Raw genomic sequence first — 22,620 nt, 5'->3', positions numbered from 1 at the left:
AGCAGGAAAGACCCTCTTTGAGTTATTGTGTGTGGTAGTGATACTAAGGATGATGGAAATGATTAATGGAAAAGTGTCATCAACAGTATTAATCACTGAAAGCCTGGAACATTATTTTCTCCTTGATATGCTCTGTTTTAAGTGGTTAAGACTCATCAATAGCTACTGGGGAAGATTTCCAAGTTCCATAGAAGTCTTCCTAGTCACATAATCAAAGTTCTGTTCCAGTTTTCCTGTGGTGGTGATAGGAAACACCCCTCAAAATCTGGTTCTAAGTATTTTATCTCTGCATTAGGTATAAAATACAACAAATTTTGATAGGAATTCAGACCACAGAACCATAAATGTAAGGAATGGCAGAAATTAAGTAATTAAATTAAGTAACAAGTAATGAGAAGGTTTTTATCAGTTTGCCATCTCATATCAGTGAACATGTCCATGTATATTCTTGGCACACATTTTCTTATCTGATGTATTTGTTGCTTCTTAGCACTTGTGAACAAATGTACATAGCAAAGTCTTAGAATGCCTGGCCTTGCGGTTAAAGCACACCCAGCTTTTGCAGTAGACTCATATGACTTTGAAGCTCTTAATCTTTCTGCATTTATTTTCTAATATCTATTTTAAGGAATAACAATTAATGTTATTCCTTACTCTAGGATGTCATATGTTAGTGTTCAAGTAACTCAGAAGTGCTTTATTTGTCATTTGTATTTTAGAGGATCATAAAACAGGAGTTGGAGCTATTATTTGGGCAGAAGAGAAATCAGTAAGTACTGAAGAAGTTAGTTTTTCTTGCACTCACAATCTATACACTTGTATCTGCTTTGAGCTTGTCATTTTGCTTTAAGGTTATACACATGCATTTTTCATGCACACACACAGCGCTATAGAAAGCTTGCACTTCTCATTCTTTAGTAACTAAATTAATGACTGGTTCATGTTTCTGCTGTCAAGATGAAGGTGGAGAATAAATTCCTTTAGTACCTATCACAGTGTCTCTGCCAGACTTTTGGATGTGCTTGCTTCCCTAGTCATCTTCAAGGTTTTGCCACAGCTGCTGATCGGGCGGCATAGTCCCTCTTCACAGCTGTTTTTTTTGGAGAGGTCTCAGTGCAATCATAGCCTGACAATCTCTTGAGGATTTTTGTTCCAGTTGAAGTGCTGTACTGGCTTTAGCATTTTCCTTTTTGGATCAAAGTGATTGCTTTTCTACAGATATTGTTATTGTGCTTTTTCCCACCCAAACATAAAGTTTTTATTTCTCGATGTCTGTGATTATGCATGTTACCAATCCCTCATTTTTCGTGCAGCTGCAAGTACTCTTCATTTGTTTTTAGCACTTCAGTCATCAACTGCTTATTGCTGTTTTGCTACTTGTTCTGATTTCAGTCTCCGATTGCTACTTTGTCAGCCCACTGGTCACTGGGTCTGTGCAGAGACCTTTGGCACATCAAGGACTAACGCTAGCTCTCTTCGATTTTGTACATTGCAGAAAGGCTTAAGGACTAAATCCTTCAGACTCTTTGTTCCTGCTATCAGTATTGATACTCAGTAGAACTGAGTTCTTTTTTAACTGCTGTAACTTGGCATGAACTGGTAATATGAAAGTATACATTGTACGACACTTTGACTTGGTACTGGGTTTAAATGTCTCCAAATTTGATGCTTTGCTTACTGTTGCAGAAAAGCTGTGATGGAACAGGAACAATGTATTTTGTAGGCTGTGGTTACAATGCCTTTCCTGTTGGATCTGAATATGCTGATTTTCCACACATGGATGATAAACAAAAGGATCGGGAAATCAGAAAGTTCAGATACATTATACATGCAGAGCAGAACGCCTTGACGTTCAGGTAATGGGTTCATTTTTGCCACAGGAAAGAATGAGACAGTTCAGAAACAATTCAGTGACAAATGCATGATGTCACTGTGATGAAGTGTGGATTGCAATCACAGTCATGTTTATGCCTGTGATGCAGAACCTGGATTTGCATGGACACAGTCAGCTCTGGGGTTTTTTCAGACTTCTTAAGTGAACTTGTTTTTTAAAGGATATTCACTCCAATGCATGACAGCTACCCTTCAGATAGAAGCCACTGCCTCTGCTTCCTGCTAGGACCATGCTATAACCCAAAATATGGAAGTGTGGCAATTGTTGAGGCTTCCAACGCTGATAGGTGTGGAGAGGTGGAATGGGTGTTTCGTTCACAGATAGTCAAACCAAACCAGATGTCATTGTGTACTTGTCCACTTGAACAGGAATAATAAATAGCTTCTGAGAGTAGATAACGCAAGACTCCTTTGCATGCTCTTGTGAGGTATCAAGTTTGTCACCATTAAAAGCTATCAAGAGATAAACTCTGAAATTCTGTTTTCTGACTGCTTGTAGGTGTCGAGAAATAAAGCCAGAGGAGAGAAGCATGATATTTGTGACCAAGTGTCCATGTGATGAATGTGTCCCTTTAATCAAAGGGGCTGGTATCAAGCAGATCTATGCAGGAGATCTTGATGCTGGAAAAAAGAAAGCAGACATATCCTATATGAAGTTTGGTGAACTTGAGGGTGTAAGCAAATTTACAGTAAGTGTTTTTATGTTCTAAAAACTATGGGCAGCACTGAGGGAGGGTGGATTGAGCAGTCATCTGCAGCCAAAACAGAGGACTATTTTCTTGTGCCTTTTAGTCAAGTGACTAGAATTGTGGTGTAGTTCCCTTGCAGATTTCCCTGTAGTTGTTGCTGCTGTTTGAGGGGTTTTGAAAGTGGCCAAGTGCACCTGTGCTCAAGGTGCTCACCAGGACAAACTGCAGCACTGACGGATTGAGGAGGCTCATTTCCCCTTCTCAAGGGAGTAAGTGGCCACACATCCCTTAATAGATTTTTGTCCTCAAAGTGTGTGTTGGAAAGAGAGACCTTAATTTCCCACCTCATCCCCAGTCCTGACTTACAGTGAAGGACCATTGGGTACTTTGTCTTTCTCCCTTTGCTCTTTCTTCTGTCTTCTGGAATAAGCAAACTTTTTCTTTTTCTTTTACCAGTGGCAACTAAATCCATTGCACGCTAATGCTCTTGAACTCCGTGACCCCATAGCCAGGGAAAGTAAGTATTTTTTCATCATTTCATTTTATGACTGAAGTCAGTAAATGAGATTAGGTTTTAAACAAACCAGAATCTCTCTGGGATTGATTAGTCTTAATTAATCGTGACTTTGATTAGTTATATTTTGCTATGAAAACCTCTCTGAGCTTTTTCAATAGATGAATTAATAGTAAGTTGAAAACACAAGCTTGTTTGAACTAATACTTAGCATTGGCACACATGTTACAAAATCTAGTAATGCTGTTGTCAAGGTCAACAATATGCTGTTTTGCACATAGATCATTTCAGAGTACTTTATCATTTTGTTCTATAGATGCTTTTTGTATAATGTTCTATAAAGAGTGCCATTCTTTTTCAAGGCACACTGGACTCCTCCAAGTAATTTAAATATGTTCTGTAGAACATTTCAGTGCTTCTTTATGAACTAGAATTTGTGCCAATGCTTTTAAATCAACATTTATTTTTATGTTTATAGATACATATATATAATATAAAAGCCACAAAATCCTTGTCCACCTGCACCGTTATAGCAAGGGAGCTGTCATCTTCTGAAAACAAGATAGGTCTTATGTTGAAGCATTTTTGTGCTACAAAGGGACCTACCGTTGGCATCTACTGTCACCTGCCAGTCCTTAAAATGTTTCTCATCCAGAGGGAAAAATAAAGTGAAAAAAGAAGCTAAATAATTTTTGTGCCTCAAGCATGAAGATACAGAGCATAAAGATAGGGAGCTGGCAGTTAGTCAAAGCACTGACCACCATGCTAGGAGCTTAGAAAATGCTGAAGGTGGTTTTTATAGCACACGAATAGCCACGTGCTACAAACTAATTCCTAAAATGTAGTGAGCTGGATTAGTGGAGAAGTCTCTTTGTTAGCTGTTTCTCTGGGAGGAGGGAAGGGCTCAGAGTGGTGTTTATGGCATAGTAACCACTGCAAAATGTTAGTGCTTCTTTGTCCCTCTCTCTGCTAATGGTTTTTAGACCCAGCTAGAGAAAGATTTGTCCTGGGGTACTTTATTTGACAGCCTTTAACAGAGCTCATTTTTCTAACAATGTTTTCTTTGAGATGGTATGCTTGCATTTTCAACACTGAACTGTTTTAAGTTGCTATTTTTCCTTAGTACGTCTCTTTTACTATGATTGTTGCATGTTCCTCTGTGTGATGAAGACAAGCTTCCTCACATCCAAACCCCCACCCAGTTATTCCAGTGTGCCTATACGTGTTGAGTATTTAGACTATACTTACTATTGTATTAATGTTTCACACATATTTTTTTCTTTAGATGGGGTCCAGAAAACAAAATCACTAGATGACCAGCAGCACCAAAGCAAGAAACTGTGTCTTGGTCACTTTTGAATAACTAAGCATTTCTGCAGTCTTGCTCTGTACTTTTTATAATTCAGCCTGTTTGCACTTTCAAATAAGGAAGAGTTTTATTTATTGTTTGGAAAGTGATTTTTATAAGAAGTTTCTTTATGATGTCTTAAATGTTTTACAGAATTACCTGAAGGTCTTTTTTAATTTAGAAGTTCCAGGGGGAGAATTCTGCTTGTATTTTCTGTGAAAGTAACTGGGTGGCTAATTATTGTTAACACATTAAAAAGAAGTACTGGAAGTTTATTGCTGGTAGATCCAAGTAATAGTAAAATGGTATCTTCTTTGCTTGGTGTATGGATTGAGGGAATGGATTTCTAAGCTCTGGGCTAGCAAAATGCAGAAATAAGCCCTAGTTCTTCAAGTGCAATCATTCAAAGGAATGGTAGATAAATAGTCACTAGCAATTATTCCTGTTCCTGAAAATGGCTTTTGCTTCTCAGTCTGCTTGTATAAAGGAGACGAAGCCATTGGGATGGCAGTAGTTACCAGGTTGCTTGGAACCAGGATTTGGAGATCAAGCTTGTCCCTCAGACGTAACCCGGCAGACCTGTTTTGTCTTGTGATACTTGCATTGCTGCTCTGCATGCTTCCTTGGGTGCAGCCCATCTGAATTAAGGCAGATGAAGATGAGCTTTGCTTTTTCTTGGCTTCTGGATACAGGCCTAAAGGAACTAAGCTGTGTTCATCTCACCAGACCGTACGCTCTGTGTGAAGATGGCTACTGTTTAGGTTTTGTTAATCTTCGCTAACAGGCCTCCAGGACTACAGAAGCTAATAAAGTGCCGGCTGTCCTGCTGTTTCTTAGATAGGATGGACCCAGTGGAATAGCCTGAATCTTTTCAGGTGCCAGTCTCTTGGATGACTGCATGTGGAGCAAGGGTGACATTAAAACAGCCAATGAAACTGCAGTCTAGTGTTGTTGCTAGTTTTGAGGAAGTGCTCGGTAGGTAATCAGAACAGAAAGTTGCAGCCACCATCTTTTGAGGGGTCACTCTCCTTACGCCCATCTGTTTGCTGCTTCGAATATGACCTCTAGCTGTTTGTTTTAGCAAATGTTCCAAGACTTTCTGTTCACTCCTCTGCTGAGCTCTCAAGTGGAAACACCTTAAACCTTTTGCTGCTGCTGCTGCTAGGATTTATAAACAGCCTTTTCCCAGTTCTGTCGTGCATCTTGACTTTGCTGCCCTCCTTAAAATCCTGGAAGCGAAGTCATGTCTAAGGTGCTGCTGTAGGTTCTGTTTGTTTCTTCTGGGCTTTGGAAAAGGTTGGGACTAGATAACGAAGCTGAGATTGGACAGTGTGGATAGTGGATAGTGACCTGTCACTCACCAGGTTTGTCATCTGGTGTGGAGGGACCTGGGTCCTGAATTTAGGAGCAGCAGGTCCGTCTGCAAGAGCTCTGCATCTCATGTGTCAGATTCAGAGTCCAGGGCCTGGGATTAAGGGATTGGTCTGGATGCTGTACAAACGTCAGGAAGACAGTCTTTTCCTCTCATCAAGGATTATACAGTTTTGTTTTTTGCAGCTTCCACATGAGATTGAATACAAATGTTGGTTTTTCATAAACAAGATTATAACTTGGGTTTAAATAATAAATATTTTACTTTGGCATATTTCCCCACCACTTTTTGCAAGCACTGTGTATTAGAATAATACTCTTGGCTTTTTCTAGAGATCAGAAGAACACTATCTAGATTAAAAAGTCCGCCCCACCGTACCCACTGAAACCTTGTTTCTATAATCCATTAGCAATGCTTTTCTACTTGAGGGAGAAGGAGGGGAAAAACAGGGGCAGGTATAAGGCCTCTTGAAGTTTTATATTGATCAGTCAGCTCTTCTCAAAATCAGTAAAGAAGTCTGTCTCTATAGGAACAGCTGAAATTGAAAAGTCCCTGAAATGTCATTGGTGGCCTGGGTACCTGGAGGGGTAAATCAAGATACAAGTCGAATATCACACACATTAAATAACTGCACTACAATGAATGTAGCTGGTAACCTGTCCTTCATGAGGAGTGAAGATTTTAACTTTACTTTTTATTGGTTTTTAAAGAGGATTTTTGTACAAAACTTTCCATGAAGTTTGGAATTGCTTGCAGGGCTGAAGGCTCGGAAGTCTGGCTTTATTTCTGTCTTGCCGTATTTCTACAGATTTCTCCAAAGGCTCACAAGCTTCTGTAGGCTCTGATTGTCAGCCTAACCCTACTTCATTAATTCTTGCTTCGATTACAAAGTAGGGTTTTTGTCCTGGCCAACAGGAACAACATGGATGGGTTCCACTCTCAACCCATAGATTCTGTAGGTGCTGCTGTGCATGTCATCTGCTTACCAGGGACAGCCACAGAAGACTGGACATGTCCTGCAGTTCTTATTTTGCAAATGAACTCTTAAGATGTTTGTTTTTTTACATATAAAGAGCAATGTATTTAAAATTAAGAATTTAAAAGTTATCTATTTTATATATTGTATGAAATTTCCATATACATTTTGGGACTTTTCCATTCACTTCTGAGCAGTCAATTTAATTGCAGGTATTAACTATCAGTAACAATTTGGCCTCTTGACTGAGAATTAGAGAAATTCTCTGTTAATTGCCTTACAGCAAAACATGTTTTCTGCTAATAAATTAATCCGACAGTAAGTATTGAAGTGTATTTTTAAGTGCTTTGGGTTATTAGAAATATTGCAGAGTGCTCACACCCTTTACCAGCCCATGCTGTCTTAGCTCCTGCAGTCCCAGCTGTTTGCTGAGCTGCACCAACCCCCTCTGCTCTGCCTGAAGAATTTGTCTCAACATGAGCCTGCACCTCCTGCCAGCTTCGGGGAAGGGCTGTGATCCCCACCTGTAGCCCTGGGAGTATTAATGAGCATTAATTCTTCCTTGGGAGAGTAAGAACCGCCTCAGGAAGCATTCCATGAGCTGCCACTTCCCAGAACTGTTTCTTGGTTGGAAAGGATAGAGGTGTGCAAAGCTTTGACCATCGAGAAGTAAAATTGGCCCCTGCTGCGCCTCCTGCCTTGCTGCCCTGAATTGCTTGTATAGGCATACACAGGTGCCTTGATTCATAGTCCCCACAGAGGGGATCACTGTAGCGATCGGGGCTACACTGGTGTGGCTGAAGGGGAACGGGCTTGCAGCAGGCAGTGCTGAAGGCCTGACCCATCAGGGGTTTTGCATCCATCTTGCTCCAGTATGGGCATGTGGACTGACGGTCTGATAGCCAGCGGAGTGCGTTAGGGCTGTTCCTGCAGTTCATTCTCCTGTTTAATTTCATCTGAAAGGAAGCCACTCGATGCACTCCTAGACTGACTGGTGTCACGGAGCCACACGCAGCAAGTGGGAACAGATGAGAGATGCATTTCAGAAGGGGTCTTGAACTGAAGTGTCATTGTAGACACATAGTGGGACATGGTCAGCCAGGCTGGCAATAAGGCAGGCTTCCCAAAACCACATTTTAAAGCAGAGTCTACTCCGAAAAGCTTTGCAGTCTAAATACATCTTTTGTTTTAGCCATTCTGCCTGCAAACCAGACTTCAAATATCTGTTTGGCTTTAATTTGTTGGATCCAGCAAGCGACACTGCTTAGAGACTAGAGAAGCGCAGGCAGCAGACACATGTCAATTCCTAATAGGTGTGGGTTACCGTGTCCTTAATGAAGATGGTCACGGTGCAGAGCTGGACTCCGCTCTGTGCAGACAGGTAATTGCAGGGAACCGTTGTCAAACATGATCTTCCTTGCGATCCTTCCGTTTTCCCAGACCTGCGTAGCTCTCTGTCAGTGTGTTTTGTATGCTGCATACGTACACGCAGGAAAACATCCTCAATTACCATGTTTGAAGAAAAAAAAAAAAAAAAAAAAAAAAAAAAAACCCAAAAAAACAAAAACCAACAAAAACACCCCCAAAGAGCTCCCGCTCCTGCCGCGCAGTCGGGAGGCAGCGGGGCGCAAGGCTGCGGCGCCGCCGCCAGGGGGCGCTGTTCGCAGGGACTCGGAGCTCGAGCCGTGCCCGGGGGGGGCGGGATTGGGAGGGTGGAGCGGGTGCCTGTGGCTCTGCACAGCTGGGACGTGTGTCGCCATAAACTGCTGTCATGGAGGTAACGGGCATTGCTTGAGTCGTGACAGAGCAAACTGAACGGTGTTCGGGCTGGGAACGGTCTTATGAGGAGCTGGGGTTGTTTAGTCTGGAGAAAAGGAGACTGAGGGGAGACCTTATCGCCCTCTACGACTACCTGAAAGGAGGTTGTAGCGAGGTGGTGGTCTCTTCTCCCTGGTAGCTAGTGATAGGACAAGGGGAAATGGCCTCAAGGTGCGCCAGAGAAGGTTTAGGTTGGATATTAGGAGGAATTGCTTCACTGAAAGGGTTGTCAAGCACTGAAACAGGCTTCCCAGGGAAGTGGTGGAGTCACTATCCCTGAAGGTGTTCAGAAGACAAGTAGATGTCATGCTTAGGGACATGGTCTAGTGGCAGTCTTAGGGCTGGATTGATGGTGGGACTTGATGATCTTAAAGGTCTTTTCCAAAAAAAACCAACCACCTGTTCTATGAACAGGCACGCAGAGGAAATCACTGAGTGTTCAGCCTGGGGTATTTTGCAGCACATGGACCTGCTGCACTGCCAGTATCATCTCCTCCTACCTGAAATGTTCCACTTGGTTCTTCTGAGGAGCCAGGCTCTGTCTCAGCACTGGGTGGGCTTCCTAAGGCTGCAAGACCACTGTGATTCCCACCACTTTTGAAGGGATGGGGTCTGTTCCAGCTTTAACATAGATGGTGCTTCCTGCAATGTGTTAATTGCTGGCACTATGCTATACTAAAAGGTGTATTAACAAAAACGAAGCCTTTGCAGTCTGCCTGCATTTTCCTCCTCCTTCATTGCTCAACTCTCTTTACTTTGGCTCTGGTGAGGTCACCTCACTGCTTTGCCAGTAAATTCCCCCCCCTGGGGCAGCTAAATTTCTAACTTGGAGAAATAAATAAGGGGTTGACAAAGCCTGGGGAAACCATGAAGCATTTGAACAATAACTTTAGCAGAAGCCAGGCCTTGTCACACAAATGCCAGCATAGCCACTTTTTCCCCCTCCCCAATGCACTTTCAGAAATAGCTGAAGGATGTATTTAAGAGAGTCTGAGTGCCAGTACAGTCACCTGCTGCTGGTCTTTCATTCCCATCATGGGGCAAGACAGATTTATGTAGCAAAAGCAAAAGCCAGTAGAAGCAGAGGAGCTCAGCTGTGCGGCTAGAAGTGGTATTTATTAGCTGGAGAGCTGAGTCTTTTGTTGGCATGAACCTCCCCCAGCAACGCCTGCCGTCCCCTGGGAGGTGCTGCTTTCTTGCCTGCCAACCAGCCCATCCCCAGCGACTCCTTCCAGTGCGCCTTGGACAGGAACCATGAGCCACTGCTGTCAGCCCATAGCGAGAACCTGATTTGTCCCATGAGCTAAATCTGGCTCTGCCCTTGACACTCCTTGGGGCACCAGGCGAGTCCATCTCTGAATAATATTTCCCCCCCACATCCAGCTTTAAAATGGGGTGGAGATGCCTTCCTCCACTTCCCCCCACGGGAGTTCATGAGACCTGCGCCCTGCAGGCTCCTGCATGTCCCACGCACGCCGAGCCTGTCGGGCATCTGACCGCCTGCCCCAGCAAATGCCGGGTGCGTTTGCTCCCCGCGAGCCGCCAGGGTAGGGCCGTGCCTGGGTGTGCCGCCTGCCGAAACACTCACCCCAGCTGCGTGTTTGCACAAAGCTCCGAACAGATGCACCCTGCTCTGCTTTGACAGGGGTATTTTTAAATCCGCTCCCAACCCTCATCAAGCCAGCTGTTCCGCAAGCGCACTGAAGGGCACTGCCAAAGCCCTGCGTTAGCAGAAGCAACGTACCCAGCAATTTGGAAATAAAGGGCCTCTATTCAGAAGAGTTGAGCAAGGCACTTTCATGGCCCCAAAAAAATGTTCCTGTCTTCTCTGGGCCCTCAGAAGAAATAACGCCATTCATTAGCGGACTGGTAGCCCTCCCCAGGAGAGCTGCACTGGGGAGTTGGGTGTTTTTTGTTTCTTTAACCATGAGGAGCTGGGCTGTGGTGCTGTGACTGATGCCTGTCGTGCAGCCAAAGGACTCTGTGCCTGTCATCTTGGTGGTCAGGTGCTTGTTGCCCAACTTCTTGTAAAACTTCAGCTTGCTAGAGGTGCCTGCCAGCATGGAGTGACAGCTAAAACAAGTGGGTTATATGTTCAGTCATGGGACAATGGGGCTTCATTTCCAAATCTGCACATGAGGAAGAAGCTCAGAGCCCCTACAAGCAGCACTAGCAAGAAGAAAATAGGCAGAAGGGAGGGAGGAGGTTGAGGTGGCTTGGATCACACACCTCAGCCGTGCCTCGTGTGCTGCACCACAGCAGACATCTGAAGCCTCGGAGACGGCCAGGGCAGTGCTGTGGCTTTCCTGGGGCTAAGGCTCAGTAGCAAAACCCTCCCAGCTGCTGCTGGTGCCATACGATGGTGAAAAACAGCCACGGGGCTGTTGTACCAGTGTCAAATTAGTGTTCAGCTGCATGATGCAAGGCAGGACGCTGTCTCGCAGCATGTGGTGGGAGACCCTGTCCCCATCCCCAGTACCCCAGTCTAAGCCAGGTAGATGTGGGTGTTGGATGGGGGAGCCCCCTCTCTGCCGTGGCACAGCTGGGAGCTGGCGCCGCACCCTGGGCATGGGCTTTCCTCATGCTCTTGCCGCTCCTGCTGTAGCACTGCCTGCGGTGGAAAAGGTTGTTTTTACTGTGGCTTTGCAAAGCCACTCACAGCTGATGCCACAGGAAAGGGATTGCTTGTTCGTTTGGGTTTTTTCTGCTTTCACATTCCTGGAAAGAGGGGCCAGCGCAAGGCAGGCCCCGTGGTGCAGGACCATGAGTCAGGAGGGCCGGGCTCGCCGCCTGCCTCTCCCCAGGGCTCTTGGGGGAGCTGGGCCAAGTCCCAGCCTCTTACAGCTGAACCCCACAGCCAAAACTGCTAACCTTGTCCTGGCTTTTCCCTTAGCCTCGTCCCATGTTGCCTGCTCAGCACCAATCGTGCTCAGGACTGGCCTGGACTGCTGCCGCCTTGCGGCCTCACGTGCCGCAGATTGAGGGGTTCCAGCCTTGCTGCCCTTCAGCATGGGCCGGGGTGGCAGGGACTTCAGCTCCTTCTCTTGCCCAAGCCCCAGCAGCTCTCAACAGCAGGGCTGCCTCTGCTGCTATGGGGTTGGACCTTCCACTGTCCTCTGGGACACATCTGCTCTGACAGGAAAGCAAGTGGCCACTTCAGGGCCATCAGCAGGTCCACCACACGGGCAGTAAATGCAGCGAAGTCTCATGGTCTACATAGTCCTTAGCTGCTTGATGCTGTTCAGCTGCAGGCCTTGTGTACAAGTCCAGCGGGTGATGCTCAAGGCAAATGCAGAGTGAGCTCCACACAGAGAGTGTGGCAGGTGCCAAAATGCAAGTTCAGAAATGGTAGGAGGCCATGGAAACCTGTATTTTTATGGAAGAGCACTTAGACAAGAATGGGGAAGGCTAGATAAAATCTCTTTCATGTCATAGAGACCAAAATCCATATCCCCCCCGTCTCATAATGGCCTGCACTCCCAGGCATAAGATGTTCTGCAGAAAGGTGCTTCAAGCCAAAATGTTGAAGTGCTTCTCCTTCAGACAGAAAAAATGAAGCATTTGTTGGCCCAGAGTGGAAGCTTCTTTACTGACCAAACATCACTGCACCCTTTGGAGAGAGGCCTGGGTTCTCTTAGCGCTGCTCCAATTTCCTCGACAAGAGCAGAGCATGCACTAAGAACAAATGGGATCCAGGTCTCCTCTTCCTTGTGCAAGTGTTTTTATCATTAGATTACAGGGCCCAAGTCATTGTTTCCTTCTCATCTGATCTCATCCCCAGAGGGATGCAGCTTAAGAGGCTCAAGTGGTCTCAACGCCCATGGTTCTCGAAGGCCAGAGTCCTGCATCCTCCCCCCATGCTCACACCTGCTGGTGTAGATGCCATTACAGACAGCTGTTGCCGCTTCTAATCAGATTTTTCTCAGTAGCACAAGCTGCCCAAATCCCAGGACAGATGCTGTGGTTCAGAGATTCCTGGCACTCTGCTGTGTCAAGTCAGGTTTTATGTGCAGGATCGTACATCGCACATTGGCAGAGATTCATTCGTGTGATCCAAACTCCCTGCATGCTGGGTGGGGACTGGAGTGGAGAGGCTGCAGCCCAAGCATCCTCCAGCTCCTTTCTCTCTCCAGACTACAATCAGCTTCCCTGTCCTCACTCTCATTAACTGCATCCTGCAATCGCACAGCTCCCCCCAGATATTCATTTCAGAGAAATTGGGAGTTCCTGGTGGGAGCAGTTGCTTAGGCAGAAGAGCCACCTTGACTGAGTGCACTAAAGGAAATTGGAAGTTCTCTTGTTATTTCAAAACCTCCATTTAATTTGGGATGTGTCCCCACTTGCTGTCAAGTATTATTATGTTGCTTAATTTAATCTTCACCATTTCTTTTACTTTTTCTTCTTTCGAAGAGCTAAGCAAGTTGAGCTTGGAGAAGACTCAATTACTTTGCGGTGCATTGGCGATACTTACTTCAGGAGCAGCTTCTTGTACAATGAGCTGCAAAGGACCTGGCACGTGTCATTTGACCGTAAGATCACTCCTTATGTTTTTCTCCTCTCTTGCACACATGCACACACCCCCCTTTTTCACAAGCCCCCCTCACCACTTGCTGCTGCTGGCAGTGGGGAAGGCTGCCTCTGCAGAGCTGAGGCCCATCACCTGCTCCCAGTTGGCCTGGCACAGCCCTGCCTACACCAGCACCGGGGTGTGGGTGCAACCTCGCTCCTCATTGCTGTAGCCAGGTTTTTGACGTCTGCACTTCTGTGTCCAGACTGAGCAGACAGGGGCAGCTCACAGCACTGAGCACCCTCGCAGATACGCTGGGCATGTCTGCATCGGTTGCGCTCACATTGCCAAGGGCAGCTCTTCCCCAGAAATACGCCCTTAGCCGCTTTTTCCGAGTGCAGGCTGGAAGCCCGGTGTTCTCATGTGACTCCAGAGGCTGAGGCAATGGACACGTGTCCGAATTAATCCAGCCCTGGAGACAGCCCCACCTCGGGAGCTCCAAGCACAGCCAAGCACCCTTCAGCTTCAGGCTCCAAACCTCCAAGGATCAGACCGAAGTGAGGAGCTCTGAGGACTGCGATTCTGGAGATGGTCCTTTATGGACCCACAAGAGACCCCTGACAGTGAGCACCACCCACAGGGCTGCAGAGCTGATACTTGTGGAGTGCACTGGCTCTGAAGACAGCACTCCTCTCCATCTGCTGGAACCGGTTGGCAAAGGAGAGACACAATTAAGCACTGCACAAAGTCTGGCTATCCAGAAAGGCAAGAGAAAAAAAACCAGAGATAGAAATAAAGGGTGATCAGTAATCATGCCTTTAATAGCTTGTAAATATATATATTTTTTTTAATTCCAGGCAACTAAGATGTACATTTGTTGTGTGTATCTGCCATTTGAAAAAAAAAAAAAAAACGAGTCTACAATCTGTTCATGTCATCCCTTTTCTAAAGCACATAAATTAAAGTATCAGTCACCCCAATATACAACAGTTTTATGAAGGAAAAAGTCTTGTTCTGTTTTTACAATTCAGTGTCACCTTTTTAAGTGAAGCATTAGCTAGAGTTTTAGCTAGATAACTGCCTTACAACAAACAGGAAAACTCAGAACTTAGGCTGTCCAGAAAAATTCAAGAAATTTCCACTCCCTGCTTTCAAACTCCACTTCCTAATAAAGCATCAGAGTAACATTTTCATTTCCCACTAGAAAATGAAACACCCCAAAAACTCTTCAGACACACCTGGGAAACACTGTTTGGACCACAGAGCTTATTATTAAACTTAAAACATGAACAGTGCAACAATTTCTCCCTCCACAACTTCAGCACAGAACCTGAATTCACATCGGGACCAACAAGGATAGAAAATACCAGACCACAAGTAGCCTGGGGCTGCTAAATAGCCTCCCACACTTGATTTGGGTATCCAGTAAATGCTCTCAGCTTTTGGGACTGTAGCTCCCAAATGACTCACAGGCCCCAGACCGCTCAGTGCGACCCCAGCTCGCACAGCCAGGATTTGAATCCGGATGGGAAGACGCTGAGGACCCTCCTCTCACACTGGTACTAGGGCTCAGCAATTGGTACGATTCAGCCACATAGCTCTGACCACCACCCAAAATTGTTCCCACTGAAACTGGGGACAGGCTTCTTGCTGATTTTAGTAGGTGCAGGATGACTTTAGTAGCATGGGCCTTGACAGAGGGGCGTGCTCTTGCCTTTTTCTCATTGGGGCGTACGTGGGCACTGCGTACCTGGAGCTGCTCCTCATCAGTCTTTGGGGAGCTGGTGGGAACAGCCTGTGCCCTAGCACAGTGTATTTCATGTACAGTAAAACGGGAGGCAGGCAGAAACAGCTTATCTGGCTGATGTCTTCATCCATTCCCTAGCACTGAACAGAAAACCTCTGGTCTAGGGGAAAAGAAAACTTAAAAGATGCAAGAACACAAAAATAAAGTGAAAATGTGACCTTTACTGCTTTTTCATGTCCCGCTGTTTTGACTAAAGAACCCAATCTCTAAGTGCAGCTAACTCCAGAGACGAGCGTACTCCTTCACAGTCTGGTGTGTGTGCAGCACTAGAACTAAGTCACAACTACAGGTGCAGAGGAACAAGGTTACAGCCCGCAGAAGACCTACTCTGTGCACTCACCCACAGCTTGAGTTTGCTGATCAAGTTAAGCAAAGAGGTTCACTCTTGAGCACAAATGAAAATCCGCCAAACCAGCTTCTATTACAGAGAGAGTCTAAACTGACATAAATAATTATAGTCTCGATTAAAGATTAAAAATAATATATTATTCTAGTTTTGGGGTTTTTTTTATTTTTCATGTAAAACCCCTATACTCTTGACATCTAAGAACAGAGACAAAATAAAAACCAGGCACTTGCTGTGCCTTCTAAAGCACTATTGTGGTGTTTAAGGGACACAGAGGAACTTAAGAAATGAGATTAATGCCTGCAGTGGAAAATGAGAGGAGGTCTTCATGCCGTCGGCTTTTTCAAGTCTCGGATTTGCTTAATCAGGTAGTTCTTCTCATCAGTGAATTGTTCGTCATCCGTCCTCTCCTTCTGGAAGTTGCTCAGAAACTCAATTAGCTTGGGCTGGTTTTTCAACAGGATCTCCACAATAGGCTGTGTTTTGTTTGGACTGGCCACAAAAACCTAACATGCAAACAAAACCAGGCACAGCGAGACAGAGGACGAGAAAGAGAGAGACAGGAACATCAGTCACAACATCCCCACAAGTTATTTTCTGGTATCTCAGCTAAAGGTTGGCAGGCAGGCACTCACAAGGTGCTGCACACCTTGTCCCAAGGCACAGAGAGAGGAGCTACAAACAAGTTGGTTCAACAGCAGACAGAGCAACGCGGTGCCCGCATGTGGTATCGCTTCCCTTTAATTTTGCTCTTTGTTGATAAAGCATCTGATTGTAAACCCAGCTGTTGAGAGCAGGCTATCAATTCTCAGCCCCTTCCACAGCCAGCACTTAAATACACAGAAATTAATTATCAGGAGAATGGAAATGCTTTGTGTCACTATTGATATCATTTCCCTACTAAACCAGGCCTAAAATTAGACTTGCCAGCTTTGTTTTGGTTTGGAAAAATATGTCAGAGGCTCCACTTCCCTCTGCCTAATCCATTCACGGGAGCGTGGAAATTTCCAGCAGCAGGACCAGGAGCCCCATGGTTTGCCCATCACAGCAGGAGGGCAATGCAGGGAGGTGACATGAGACGCAGAGACTCCTCTGGCACAGCCAGCCCAGTGCTGCAGGCTCACTGGTTGTCTCAAATACTATTTTTTAAGAATAAACCTAGCTGTGCTTTGCTTTTTCCTTCTGCAAAGCCTAAAGTCACAGAGTTTTCCAGCTCTGAACACAACCCTCTGCACTGTTGCTTTAACATGTTCTGTATCACATGTGCTGGCTGATGACATGAAACTTCAGGCTGGTTGTTAAAGCCAGTGGTGACAAGGGGGACCCAAGGACCTCAGGATGCCACGGAGGTGTGGGCTCTGCGGACATCAGTCACGGCGGACAGACAGACAGGGTGGGGGGAACACACACAGAGCACACCCCCAGCCATCCCAGGAGGAGCTCCCACATCTGGCTCGCACCGAGGTTACCATGGCTGGTCAACAAAACACCGCCCGAGCGCTTGTGCAATGACATAAATAACTCAAGTTATTCTCTACCCGATGAGAAGAAATTAAGGATGGACAGGACTGGAAGATGTCCAGCTTTCCTCCAAGCCTGTTCAAACCAGAATGAAAACAAACATCTGCTGAGAGCACCACATGCCACGTTGTCCGGCCAGGCGCTGGTGGCACCACCGCTTGCCCGACCTCGGGGTTGCCTGCACCAGAGCTGGGGCACCAGGGGCTCTGCTGCAGATGCATTTATCCCCACTGAGATTGTGCCCACATGAAAACCAGGGCCACGTCCATCTGCACAGGGAATTGCCATGTTATGTGATGAGAAAACATGCACACAATGTCCTGAGGGGCTGCGTTACAGCCCTTTGCCCCCAGAAACAACACCTGGTAAAGCCCGGGACAGGATTCAGACTGGACCCATCATTAGGGGTGCATCCCAATGAGGGAATGTTATGTGAGTGGTGTGGAAAATGCCACACGTTGGGAATGTCTGGAAGGAATGAGGCTTGGCACACATCAACAGTGCCACAGTAAGCCCTTCTGGACAGACAGGGAAATAAGACTATTTTTTTTTAATTCCATAAAGGTGAAGGAAAGTATCTGATCTTAAACCTTGGCACTCTGATGCCGTAAGAGCCCGAATCGCTGCCTATGCTTTTGTCTCCTCTGGATCCCTCTGCCTCAGGTGGCTCCTAGAAGTCCCTGCTTCAAGGTATGGTTTCCTCTGGGGAAAGAGCTGCAGCCTCTGCCAGGCTGGGTGAACACTGGCAGACCCCAACTCTTTTACAGAGTTCTCCTTGATCTACTGGCCAGGCTGTGGTCACTATGACAGGATAATATCTACAGTTATTCACACCTTCTTTGCATAGGCCTCCACATCGCCTTGCTAAGAACACCTTGAGCTATAATATCAAATAATTCCTTTTTATGCTTACTTGGCACCTAAAGCTTCCTAAGAGAAGCACCAACAGCCCCAGCTCCCAAGGATCCCTTCAGAGAAGCCACCCTAAAATAACAGCTCTCACTACACTTGATGGACTGTTGATAGCTGTGATTGTTCTGTCTCTGCCTGCAGCATCTGAAAGCAATATCTCGTTTCTTGCAAATAACTTTGATATGCTGTTATTGATGCCTTGGTTCCCCATATGGGAAATAAAGAGTCTGGGGATGTAAATCGCTACTGAATGTACTGTACAGCTTTCCAGTCTGTGCCTTATCTAGGGAACATGAGTCCTGAAATCTCGTGGATACGAATGTTTGGCTCTGGCTGTGACTGCGGCAGTTTCTGCTCTCAGTTTGAGCCACCCCACGATGCAGATCCCCATGGGATGACCCACAGCAGGTCACCACTCTGATGGAGGCCGGGTACTTCCAGGATTTGGACTGGGATAAGGCCCCAGTTGTCTGGACAAGCTTCCTTTGAGAAAAGCAGTCTGTAAGCCTACTGCCAAGGATGAGGAATGTAATCATTATAGATCTTCGTTAAAAGTTTTTTATTTTGAAGTTCAGTTCCCCCTTTGTGACCCTGTGTGAGAAAAATCACCAAGTACAACTGAAAGGACCCGCATTTCTCAGCCTGGAGAAGAGAAGGCTCTGGGGGGACCTTATAGGGATATTCCAGTATCTGAAATGTGCCTATAAGAAATCTGGGGAAGAGCTGTTCACTAGGGCATGTAGCAATAGGACGAGGGGTAATGATTTTAAACTAGAAAAGGGTAGATTTAGGTTGGATATTAGGAAAAAGCTTTTCAACATGAGGGTGGTAGATCACTGGCACAGGTTGCCCAGAGAGGTGGTGGAGAACCCAACCCTGGAGATATTCAAGATCAGGCTTGATGGGGCTCTGAGCAACCTGATCTGGTAACATTGTCCCTGCTCACTGCAGGGGCGTTGGACTGGATGAGCTTTAAAGGTCCCCTCCAACTCAGTACATTCTATGATTCTGTGATTTTCAGAAATAATCTGAATATGGTGCAAATGGGATCCATTAAAGAAGGCCTGATCTTGAAGTGCTGAACATTTTCCTTCAATGAACATTAGGCGTCCTCACAAAGATAACTGAAGGCTGACTCTCAAAATGAAGAGGTCTAAATCATTCTTCCTGTAAAAGCTATCTGGTCTGCAAACAGAACTGGAAAGTTTTAGTGGTAAACCTAGTAAATATCAGCATGTCATACTGGTCCTACAACTAGTATGACCATAGCAAATAATTAAAGAACTTAGTTTAATAGAAGACATCACATCCTGTTTATCTTCCTCCTCGATTAGTTATAGATTATAATCTCCCCCTTGCAAAAATGTCGAACTCGACATTCAAACAGTTCTGCCAGTATCGACTAATCAGCTTCACAAAGCCCAGGATGACGACCACCATCAGACTTCGCTTTTAAAAGAGCCTTCCTCATTCAGAACTCTGCACTGTCATAGAGGAGGTGATAAGTCTCTGAAAACAGAGACCATTATTAGTGCTATTTGGAACATTTCTACTAAAATGAAGTTTAACTGAAGCTAAAACACTTCACAGAGCACTTTGTTTCACCTATGGTTTTATTATGAAGGGCTGCATGTTCTAGAGCATTTAATTCAGATAGATGAGAAAGACAGAGACCCAAAATAGAGTACTCATATTAAAATTTCAACTCCAGAAATAGCTGTTTCAGCACACTTCTGTTTTGTGAATTTCTGCAAAAGGTTCAATGAAAATGAACTCTGAAGCTTCAGAAGTTGACCAAAGTCAAACTGTCGCTCTCTCCTCCATTAAAAGTCATACACTGTATTTCTTCAAACGAATACCAAAATCTCTTGATTAAGAGAATCTGACCTTGTTTCCTTACAGTTAATAACCAGGCAACACCGCCCTCTGGGACTACAGCAGAGCAAAAAGCGATTACAGAGGTTAGATACCCTGGACTGAGTATTTTAAGGCTTACTCTGGGGTCACGCACAATCTTACTGTGTCAGGAAACTGCACGCAGAAGTGCCTTACGGTTCACGTTGCTCATAGCGCAGTGCTTCGCATAGCACCTCTCACCCCTTAAACTCTCCAGCGAAGAAACAGAGAGGAGACATCCCCACAAACGTGGTTTCAGCTTTGTAGCAAGAGGAAACTGTCACTATGGTCAAATTATGTGAGACCATTAGCAGAGCAAGCTGCAGCTCTGTAATGTGCACGAAAGAGAATGGAAAATGAAACTGAGGTCACAAAACACAGTGTACCCAATCTATTTTTAGATTTCAACAGTAAAACACATCTTGCCATATGTCTGCTTAAGAACAAGAAAGTTGCATAATCCCAATTCACCGCTACAGGGTGTTTACCCCAGAATAATCTAATAGTTTACGTGAAAGCTGAGAGAGCTTGTTATCAGCCTTTATTTCTAAGGTTGAAGGAGTACCTGCACCATGTTCACATACGTCTGAAAGCTCTGGTCTCCCCTGCAGGAAAGCTCAAAGCAGGCTCCACTGACACCTGTCACAAATCCATCACAGGAGCCAGAGAGCCCTTTCCAACATTTGATCCTCAAATGGTGCATGCTCAAGACTGGGATCTCTCCACTTGAACTGATGCAGAGAAGAACCAGTGACTCCCAAAACCTGCAACCCGAGGTGACCCCATTGGATTATTTATGGAGGAAGAAAAAAGGGGTGAGGTGTGTTTGCCTTTCCTTCTAATTAAATACTGGCTAATCTTCATACACATATTGCCTGGGACATCCAGGTTTACGAAGCAGCTGCAGGCCTTTAGGATGGAAGAGCAGGAGCTGGAGCCAGGAGGAAGATCAAGCATCTCCTCAGTGGAGAACGGAAGGAGGCACTGCAAGTGGGCACTGTCTTCAATTTCCCACCCAAAGCATCCTGGATGAGCGAAATGTTCTCAGAGCTTGAACGGGTATTCCTGCAAAATATTTTTGTACTACAGGGGCTCATCATGTTCATCTCTGACAGTTTTGAATCTTCAATAATTAGAAACTGCCTCAGGGAAGTAACAGTCATACGCCTTTTTGGGGATCAGCAGGGGCATGGGAGTGTTGGAATCTGGATACTTATGAAACAAGCACTTTTTCATTTCAAATGTGTCTAACTGGTGAAACATCTCAATCGGGTAATTTAAACCCAAATCTTTTGGCAGCTCAGACAGAGAACCAAGTATCTGGTTCTGAGTAGACCTTTGATTTCAAATCACTGTGGTTAGTCTACTGTAATTTCAACCAGGACCGCACAGGTATTTTCCAAGCATAATTTAAAAATGCAGGCACAGTTTAAAATCTATAAGATTAAAGGTGGAGGATAAGATTCCTCTCCCAGTTACATTCACATTGAATTATTACAGCTAACAAGAGAACCAGGCTGAGGGGACCTGGAAACAGGAGACAGGGACACTGCAGAACAGGGCACAACCAGCCAGTACTGTTTTCCCCCATCCTCTTAAATATTTAAGGGTTTCCTTTAGCAGTTCTCAGGAAGTTAGAATTCAATTTAAGAAGTGAAATTGGAGGGAAACGATCTTTTCTGACCTGCTTTACAAGTTCACAATACCATTTTCTGTAACATACCCTGAAACAACCCTGCCCACTGGTAAGAAGATGAATGCTTCTACTCCACCTAACCCAGACCCTCAGTGAGGAGCTAAAAGAGGAGCTCTGCTGCACCTCTAGAATTACTCTGGTATGCTGCTGGTGGTTATAAACAAGCAATTTCCAACTGATCAGGTTCTGCTCCGAGTCTGCAATTTCCCCACAACAAGCACTATGCAAGTGAGCGAGTCTGGGGCACGCTATGGCACGACTTAAATGCTGTTGGTTTGGCTCCTTGAACTGAAGAGACACAATGTTACCACCATTCACTCTGGTTTCCTGGGCACCGCAAGGCCTCAGTGTTACGTCCACATGGTAGCAATTGCAAGTGGTCAAGCAAGGTTGAGCCTACAATATCTCCACTGTAACTGGAAATGGGACACAACATACTGGAAAAGAGAAGGAAGGGAGAAACTGCACTGTGTGGCCTGGTTGCACACTGGAATCCTTTCAAGTTATTCCAAATTCTTTCAAATGCCTCTTAAAATAAGCAAAATCAGCTGTTCCCAAGGCCTGGGCCAGTCCAATCACTAACTCAGGAAGAGCAAGTCGTGTGTCTCATACATACATTCCTTCATACATTCATGGCATTTATTCACAGAGCAGCTAAGAGAGCCCAGTTCTCTGATCCCTTCCCTCCAGAGGCATCTCAAAGGCTGCAAGTGGTCTGAGCCTGACGCTCTCTTATCTGGGAACCGCATACCCCCTGATAAAGAGGAGGAGTAGAAGTTACTCACAGTGGTACAGCTGACTGTGGAGGAAGTCAGCAAGGAAACAGCTTACCAAGCTGCTTATTTCAGGGAGGGAATCTTTTTAATCCTCCTTGAAGCTTTTTTTTTTTTTTTAATGAATAGCTTTTTGGAGAAACTAGACATCCTTTAAGCCTCCACACTGAAGATCTGAAAGCTTTTTTCCAAATCAGAAATGGCAGAAGTACAAAACTCAACAAGTCACCCTGAATTTGTGGAGGGTGATGTAACCCTTTTGCAGCAGCATGCCTTTTGGTGTGGTCTGGTACCTTTCTTAACCATCTTGGGGAAGCATATCCTTACAGGCTCAATAGTCCTCTTCTGAAAATCATTAACAACTCCATTTACGTAGTTTGAAATTAATGTGTTCGTTCCAAATTAAAGGTAGTTTTGCATAATAAAAATCCAACTCACTCTGTGGCCCAGAGCAGAGAACGTTTTTTATAGGAAAACGGAAAGCTTTTCACTTATTATCATTAATCACCATGGGAAAAAAAGGGACACTGGTTAGGTCTGGTAATTGCTTAA

The 22,620-nt window shown here is 45.2% G+C and overlaps 2 protein-coding genes across 2 annotated transcripts in view; one reads left to right on the top strand and one right to left on the bottom strand.

The window, feature by feature from the left end:
• Window positions 1-4,766, top strand: part of CDADC1 (cytidine and dCMP deaminase domain containing 1) — a 7,767-nt gene extending 3,001 nt beyond the window's left edge. The window contains exons 3-7 of the mRNA XM_010188011.1: window positions 720-769; window positions 1,687-1,856; window positions 2,393-2,582; window positions 3,039-3,099; window positions 4,382-4,766. Coding sequence (XP_010186313.1) covers window positions 720-769; window positions 1,687-1,856; window positions 2,393-2,582; window positions 3,039-3,099; window positions 4,382-4,455 — 545 coding nt within the window. The 3' untranslated portion in view covers window positions 4,456-4,766. The remainder of the gene's footprint in view (window positions 1-719; window positions 770-1,686; window positions 1,857-2,392; window positions 2,583-3,038; window positions 3,100-4,381) is intronic.
• Window positions 4,767-15,054: 10,288 nt separating this feature from the next.
• Window positions 15,055-22,620, bottom strand: part of CAB39L (calcium binding protein 39-like) — a 35,005-nt gene continuing 27,439 nt past the window's right edge. Inside the window, exon 8 of the mRNA XM_010188010.1 lies at window positions 15,055-15,776. Within this exon, the coding sequence (XP_010186312.1) occupies window positions 15,597-15,776 (180 nt within the window). The 3' untranslated portion in view covers window positions 15,055-15,596. The remainder of the gene's footprint in view (window positions 15,777-22,620) is intronic.

The sequence above is a fragment of the Mesitornis unicolor genome, unplaced genomic scaffold, assembly GCF_000695765.1.
Source record: "Mesitornis unicolor isolate BGI_N332 unplaced genomic scaffold, ASM69576v1 scaffold39377, whole genome shotgun sequence".
Lineage (NCBI taxonomy): Eukaryota > Metazoa > Chordata > Aves > Mesitornithiformes > Mesitornithidae > Mesitornis > Mesitornis unicolor.
Note: the sequence above shows the minus strand (reverse complement) of the source record. Positions and strands in the feature narration are given on the sequence as shown.